At 49.5% G+C, this 7876-nt stretch overlaps 1 protein-coding gene and 1 non-coding gene across 2 annotated transcripts in view; one reads left to right on the top strand and one right to left on the bottom strand.

Moving 5' to 3' along the window:
- Window positions 1–256: 256 nt before the first annotated feature.
- Window positions 257–328, bottom strand: TRNAD-GUC (transfer RNA aspartic acid (anticodon GUC)). Its single transcript has one exon. It is a non-coding gene; the product is annotated as a tRNA-Asp (tRNA).
- A 242-nt stretch (window positions 329–570) lies between these two features.
- The window catches only part of LTA4H (leukotriene A4 hydrolase), a 30811-nt gene continuing 23505 nt past the window's right edge, over window positions 571–7876 (top strand). The window contains exons 1-2 of the mRNA XM_075933721.2: window positions 571–780; window positions 6253–6383. Of these exons, the coding sequence (XP_075789836.2) occupies window positions 628–780; window positions 6253–6383 (284 nt within the window). The 5' untranslated portion in view covers window positions 571–627. The remainder of the gene's footprint in view (window positions 781–6252; window positions 6384–7876) is intronic.

Raw genomic sequence — 7876 nt, 5'->3', positions numbered from 1 at the left:
GCCGAGCACCCCAGGAGCGGGCTGAGCGCTGCGCTCCTGCCCCGCCGCCCGCTGCGCTTGGCAGGCGCCACCGTCCGCTGCAGCCACGTCCCGGCCCCCGAGCCCTCGTATTGGCTTCGGGCCGCCAAGGCGGGAGCGCTGCGGGCTGGATTCGCGACCCTAGGCAGCTGCAGGGTCTCAGCAGCGCCAGAGACCGTAGCCCGCGCTGGGGATCGGGCTTCCTGAGCTGGATAAAGGGAAAAAAATGTTTTCACGTCTCCCCGTCGGGGAATCGAACCCCGGTCTCCCGCGTGACAGGCGGGGATACTTACCACTATACTAACGAGGAGCTGCTTGACACACTTTGCGCCTCCAACCCCTTAGATCTTTCTGACCCTGTTAAGTGACTCGTTCATTCGCAAGCGGTGTCCCAGCCCTTTCCCGACTCGGGGGCGGTACGCGGCTTCTCGCAATGCACCATGGGCGTTGTTGTTCTCCTGCCCCAGCTGCAGCCCGTCGGCACAACCCTGCGGAACTACCCTTCCCACAGCGCCCCGCGCGGCTCTCCCCGCCCCTCGGCGCGGCCCCGCCCCTCCCTCTCTGCGCCGGCTGCGAGACCGGCAACCTGAGCTAGTGCGAGCCGCAGCCATGGCCGAGCCGGACCCGAGCTCCTTCGCCGCGCCCGCCCAGCACCGCGCGCAGCACCTGCACCTGCGCTGCCGCGTGGACTTCGCCAGCCGCTCGCTGCGGGGCACCGCGGCCCTCACCGTGCGGGTCGAGCGGGACGGGCTGCGCTGCCTGGTGAGGGGGGGGCTGCTGCGGGGCCGGGACCCCCGGGATTGGGGGCGTCGCTCCTTGCACCGGCCCTGGCCCGGGGCTGCGGGGGAGGAAAGCAGCGAGGGCTGGAGGCGGCCGGGTCGGTTCCTCCCCAGCCCCCCCGCTCACTTAGCCCCCTCCCCACTCCATTGGGAGCCGGGGGAGGCCAGCCCCCGCCCCGCCGGGCTTTGCGCTGAGGGCGGGGGGCAGGGCAGTGGCTCTCGCCCGTGGGGCTGGGGCGGGCGGGCTGGATGCCACGGCGTCTGGGCGGCCTCGTGGCAGCCCTCTGGGGGTGCATCGCCCCTGCCAGGTCTTCAGTTGGCACGTGGGGTGCCCCCACATGCTCTCACCCTGCACCTCTGCGTGGCCCACCTGCACCCCCTTCCCACAGGCACCCGTCACCCCTGTATTACCCAGCCCAGGACAGAGCTTGCTTCCAGCGCCCTGGCTGCCGTCCGCCAAGGGGGGTGTCGTTGGCATGCTCAGATCCTGGTGCCTTGGCTCCCATGCACACGCCTTTTCTTGTATGTGCCACGCCTGCTGTCCTCCGTGATCCATGTACTTTGGGCCCTTGGGGCTGATACGCTATCTCAAGCGGAGGCATCAACACTAGCTGGGTTGGGTTCTGCATAGCAAGATGAGATGGAGTGAATATGCCTCCAAAATAGGGATGTGAAATCCTGTTTAATTAGTTAACTGGTTAAACTTAAAGTTTAACTTGTTAACCAATTAAAGTTGGTCAGGGGCCGTGGGACTGAAGCAACTGCCTGCCCGTGGCAGGAAGAGGGCTGCTCTATCCCCCACAGGTTAAACGTAACGGTAAACATCACCCGTTAATGGTGGTGCGGTTCACCGCTCACATCCTTACTCGAGATACATGGTGCGCGTGTTTTGCGCAGTACAAGCAGTACGCTGGTAGGCTAACATCCCATGACCATGGTGGTTTTAGATGTCATCCTGAAGTACACTAAGAGCAAGGTAAAGAAGAATATAGGGCATCTTAGTAGGGAAGATGAACTGATGGCCTCAATATGTCTGAGGTGTTTTATCCCTTTTTTGTTTCAGTCTTCCCTAAAGAGGTTAATAGCATAGGTTGATCCTCTAAAATCCGTGAGACTCTAGTCCAGCAACATCCATGGTCTGGCAGGACTACAAATATTGTTGGACCAGAGAGCCCCAGCTGGCCAGGCTCAGCACAGCACAGCCTGGGCTGGGCTGGCAGTGGGGAGTCCATCCCCAACGGGGCCAGCACGGTGGAATGTGCAGCCTCAGGCAAGGCTGGAGGTATCAGGGCTGGGGGCCAGGAGTGCAGCCCCAGTCGGCGCTGGTGCAGTGGGAAGCACAGCATGAGTCGTGGCTGGCACAGTGCAGGAGTCAGACAGATTTGCAGCCTGGGCCGCCACTGAGGGCGGGGGGGGGGAGAGGCGCATCCCTTTGCTGGGGCTGGAGGCAGTGGGGCTAGCCCCTGTCCAGGGCGGGTGTGGTGAAGGACACAATCCCAGCCAGGAATGTGGGGCTAGAGGCAGCAGGGAGTGCAGAGCCCACAGCTGGGTAGGGAGCCTTAACCTCCCCTCGTTTGGCAAACTCTGTTGCACTTAGGTCCCAAGGGTGCCGGAAAAGGGAGGTCCAACCTGTATGTACTCAATAAAGGGAGAAGAATGCAAGCCATAATAGGGAAATAACAGGCTATAGACTGTTCAGATAAAGTGGATGTGAATGGGTAACAGGTTACCTGGTAAGCGTCATCCTTAGATGCTTACGGTAACCAGTTAACCAGCACTTGGGAGCAGCCTCCCGCCTGCAGCAGGCTGCAAGCAGAGAGCTGCTCCAGTCTCACTGAGCCCACTGCAAGGCTACAGGGGGTGTTGTCACCAGCCTCATGTGCCCCCTTCAATCAGTTAAACATCACCTTAACCAGGAGTTTACATACCTGATTCAAAATGAGCTTGGCAAATTAGATAACTGGTCTCATATCTTTACAGAATGTAATCTGGTTGATAAGTGCAAAATATTACTCTTTAAGGGTGGAAAAATCAAACGCACAACTACAAAATGGGGAATAACTGGCTATCACGTAGAACAGCAGGAAAGGAGCCTGTGATCAACAATGTGATGCATATGTGAAAAAGACTAATATTCCAGGCTGCATTAAGAGGAGTGTTATATATCAAATGTGGAGGTAATTCTGTTCTGCTTGGTACTGATGGGTCCTCTGCTGCAGTACTTTGTCAAGGTGTGGTCACAGCACTTAAAGAAGGATGTAGACAAAGTGGAGCGAGTCCACAGGAAAGTAACAAAATTAAGAGTCTTGGGAAACCTGATTTGTGAGGAAAGGTTAAAAAACTGGTCATGTTTAGTCTTGAAAAGAAGAACAAAGAAATTCCTCAAGTCTTCAAATATATTAAAGGCTATTAAAAAGCCCAGTTGTTCTCATTGTAAACGTAGATTTTAATTAGATATTAGGCTATTTAAATACTGTAACAGGTTTTCAAGGAAAGTTGAATCACCATCACTGGAGGTTTTAAAAAATAAGTTGGACAAACACCTGTCAGAGATGGTCTGGGTTCATGGTGTCCAACACACTAGCAACAGATGGCTGTTTGGCTGGTTGTGTGTGGTTAGTTGGCTTGAACAATGTGGCTGTTTGGATGGTTGTGTGCGGATAGTTTCAGAACTGGTTGTACGCTACAGGTATAGGTTTATTGGGTCCTGCGTAGGAATATAAAAGAGTAGTTGGTTAGCTGACTACCCGATACAGCCTCTGAAAAGCCTAGGCTTATCAAAGGCAGGAGCAGGGGGAGGGAAGCAGGAGCTGGTCCTGGGGAGAGCCAGCACCATCTCCGCAGTGTGGGTGTAGGGTCAGTGGAGAAAGAGTCACAGCGATATGAGACCAAGTGTGAGCCAGGACTGTTCAGTCCTGGCTTGTGCCAATTCCCAGACCTACCCCTAATGCGGCTCTGTCTTGTAAATGTAGTAAGAGCCGAACAGCTATTACTACATTTAAAAGGCAGAGCCTCAGTGGTCCCGCAGTGAGCTGGGACTGCTCAGTTCTGGCTCACGCCAGCTCTGGGAGCCACCCGCACTATGGCTCTGCAGAGTGCCTCCCCTTATTGACTAATTGTGTAGTAGTTGATACAAATTGTATTGACTACACGATTAGCCAGATACGTGCCCCTTTCCCTCCTTAGTTCTGTATTGGTGCAAGGAGCTGGGCTCGTTGACATCTCCAGGTTTCTTCTAACCTGTATTTCTGTTAGTTTCCTTTGTCACTTATTTGACTTTTGTATGGTTCAGTTTCATGGAGTTGTAGCCATGCTTGGAAACACCCCTTGCAAAATTTAGTTGGGGATATCAGAGCTAAAGCCAGTGAACCTCTCTGGAGGAGCACAGAACTATCTTCTTTTCACCCTCTCCTTGCAAAAGAAAATATGTTGGACTTTATACCAGGGCATCGTTAGTCTCTGCTCTGGCTGTTTGTGTCAGCCTCATCATGATGTCTCATAAATAAGTCTAAAAGGTAATGGTGTTAGTCTGTATCTGCAAAAATGAGTCCTGTGGCACTTACAAAAGCTTATGCCCTAAATCTATCAGTTTCTAAGTTTATGCCCCAATACATCTTTTAGTCTCTAAGGTGCCACAGGACTCCTGGTTTTCATAAATAAGAGGTCCTCACTGGCCACTTTAAAGAGAATGGGCTCATTTCTCTTCCTGGCACCTCGAGTCTCCTTGTTGTGATGTGCATTTTGTTACTCTTTATTAGTCTCTGGGCTGCTGTTGTGCATGATTAGAGATGTGAGTCTTCAGTATACTTGCAAACTAATCTCTGTTGCTCAAGTTTGCTTCCCTTGCAGATAGTCTGAATGTTTGCCTCTTCAGAGCCTTCCCAAACAGCAAGAGTGAAACTGGCCAGGCTCATAAATGTAACTTTGCTGCTGTTGAGAAATATATGAACAGCAACAGGGACACTAGAGTGGCTTGCCTACAGATTCAGCGGTATATAGATTCTAATTTTGAAGGCTCTTTTCAATGGAAAACAGCTAGAAAAAGTTTTCCTTTAGAAGTTGTCTACAGAAATTTGATTTTGACCACCCTGCCACCACTTGCCAAGGAAGTTTTCCACTTACCACTAGTAACAGGCTAAACTGACTTTTTCCCCAACTGCACTGGTAGTAGTAAAGTAAAACATACATTTTTAGTTTTTCTTTAAAATGAATCTGCTCCAAATAAGTTAATACCAGTGACCATAACCTTATTTTAAAAACCACAGTTGCCTAAATAGAGAACCTTTCAATTGTTCAAGCTAACTTCCTGCTCTGCTAGTTTAAAACAAATAGAAAGCAAACATCTATTCAGGTTTGGTCTATTGACACTGAAAAATATGTTGAAATAATCCCTCTAGTGATTAGAAGTCAGCTTTTGAAAAATCTTGTTGGTAACCATAAGCAAAATGTAATGCGTTTTACCCAGAAGTGCTGGTTTGTAACAGACTATTCGGTAATGCAGGTCACAGTCCACAAGTGTCCTAACTGTAGGTCCAATATGCTTTGTTCCAAATTAGCTTAATCCAAAAGGGGATTCAAATAATTTTGGAATGAGATTCTTATTCTGGAATAAGTGTCTGCACAAAGCGTTAATTAGGAATTCTGTTCCAACCTAATTCGCATTAAGGTAGTATGGAAATTGCCTTGTTTAGACACAACACCTGATACTGGGCTCCTCGCGGCATTTCAAAGTGGCAGCACCGCATGGAGCCTGAGGCCATCAGGGGAGTCCCCAGCTGACCTGAGGCTCCACGTGGTGCTGCCTCTTTGAAACGCCGAGAGGAGCCTGATGCCAGGCTCCATGGTGGTGTTTCAAAGTGGCAGCGCCACACGTAGCCTTGGGTCTGGCCCCAAGTTCCACACGGTGCTGCCACTTTGAAGTACCCGCCTTCTTCCCCTCTCCCCCCTTGTTGCCTCTTTCTGATAGAGGCAGCAAAGGGGGGGAAGGAACGATTAGTCGACAAGCTTGTTGACTATCTGCTAAACATTTGCTTATCAGATAGTCAACTAGTCCTTCACATCCCTAGTCTGGAGCATCCCCCACCCTGCTATGGGCAGGAGCTGCTCCAGCCCGGCTACTTCTGGCCCTGCATTTGGCTGCCAGCATGAGCAGGGCAGGGGGTGCTGGCAGCTGGCAGCCCTATGCGGGTGCCACAGGTGGAGGGCTACTCCCTGGGTACCAGTTAACCATTAACATCCTTATCCATATCAATAGTGTCTCAGTCATGGATGCAGTGAAATTAAATTAATGCATTGAAAAATCCAGGAACAGTAGGAACAGTGTTAAATGTAGAGCTAAGAAACTGAGACACTTTCCATGGAAGCTCTGACTTGTTCAAACATATATTTTTATTTATGATCCTAAAGGGTTTCTTTGGTATTTTGCAGTGAGCACCTAACATTTGTTTGGTTACAGGTTTTGGATACAAAGGACCTTCAAGTATCTAAAGTGGCAGTTAATGGACAGGAAACAAAATTTGCTCTTGGACAAAGACAAGGTTTCAAAGGGACACCATTGGAAATCACTCTTCCTTTTGAACTCAGAAGGTAAACCTACCTGTTTCTCATCCTCTAATTGTATGATAGAGACCTGCAAAATATAGTGTATGTGAGTGGTATGCTAAAGTATTTACTGAAAGTGTGTCAAGGATTTCACATTCTACCACTTCCCGTAAGTTGTTATATTTGTATGTTTCCTGGCTTGTGCAAGCAGAGCCAAAACTAAGGTTTTTTGCACCTGGGGCAAGCTACTGAACTGCGCCCCTCCCATCCAAAGAAAGGATACAGTTTTTAATTTTTGTATTAATTTTATTCATTGCACATGTTATTACTTGCACATATATTGAGATTGCAAATAGATGATAGTAAAGATATAAATGAAATAATATTTTAACTTTCTAATTTTTAATTTTGTGCCTGCACGTAGGGTGAGTGCCCCACTTGCCCCACCCTTGTTACGTCTCTGTGTGCAAGTTTGCTGTTGCTCAGAATTGTGCTTAAGGGATTTTTATAGTTGAGTAGAATGAAAAGTGTTTTGATCTTTCAAGGACTGAATTCTAGCCCTGCGTTGTCTATGTTTCTGCTGCAGGATAGTGTTTCCATGCTAATTAACTACTGACTAGTCTTTTCCCATTTTTTTTTCTTTTCCCTCCTCATCTCTCTTTCTCTGTCATTTATTTGGGACCGGGACCCCCTTAAACTCTGTTCATCTGAAGAAATGGGTTCTGCCCATGAAAGCTCATGATACCATCTACATGTTTTGTTAGTCTCTAAAGTACTGCAGTACTGTTCGTTGTTTTTAAGTTTTTTCTAACGTTATCTGGTTACTACTTCTGGAAACAAAAGTTTGGAGCATGGTAATCACTTCTTACTCCCTGAGCCAGTGGCTACAGGGAGGATTGTGGAAGTAATGGGATCATTTTTTATGTGTGTGGGTAAAACAGGAGAGTTGCATAACAGTGATTCCTTTGGCTAAACATAAACAATACTGGTAGGCTTTGAAGAAAGTCTTCTCTGGCTCTTGTTGGAAAACTGGTGCTAGCACTGGCTTTGAGTCGACTTTTATAAGCAAAACAAGGAACTGCCTCACCCCAGCTGTGCACTTTACAACCCCTGTAGAGAGGAATTGGTTTTAGATGCAACCCAACTAGGAATGTTAAATTTAGATGAATTAACTAATGAAATAGTCAATGGGATTTCCATTGACTATTCGTTTAGTCTATAAGAACACCTCTGCTTTGTACTGTAGCAAGAGTCCAGTTCAAAAGCGGAAGCTGCACAGGGCCAGCAGGGAACTCCCACTGGCCCTGTGCTCCCTGCAGCGCCTCAGCCTTTGAAATGTACAAGAGCTCCACTAGGGCTCTTGTACATTTCAAAAGCAGAATTACAGAAATGGCCCAAGTGGAGACTGCTTCAGTCACCGCCCGCTCCGTTTCTCGCTGTGCCTCGACCTTCCCTACCCCCCAAGGAGACGGTGCTGGGGGGAACCAGCTCCTACTCCCCCCCTCCCCCCCCCGCTTGCTGCCTCTCTCTGATAGAGG

Source organism: Pelodiscus sinensis, chromosome 1 (genome assembly GCF_052426305.1).
Source record: "Pelodiscus sinensis isolate ZL-2025 chromosome 1, ASM5242630v1, whole genome shotgun sequence".
NCBI classification, from domain to species: domain Eukaryota; kingdom Metazoa; phylum Chordata; order Testudines; family Trionychidae; genus Pelodiscus; species Pelodiscus sinensis.
The sequence above is the reverse complement of the archived record's forward strand: the minus strand, read 5'-3'. Positions and strand labels throughout refer to the sequence as shown.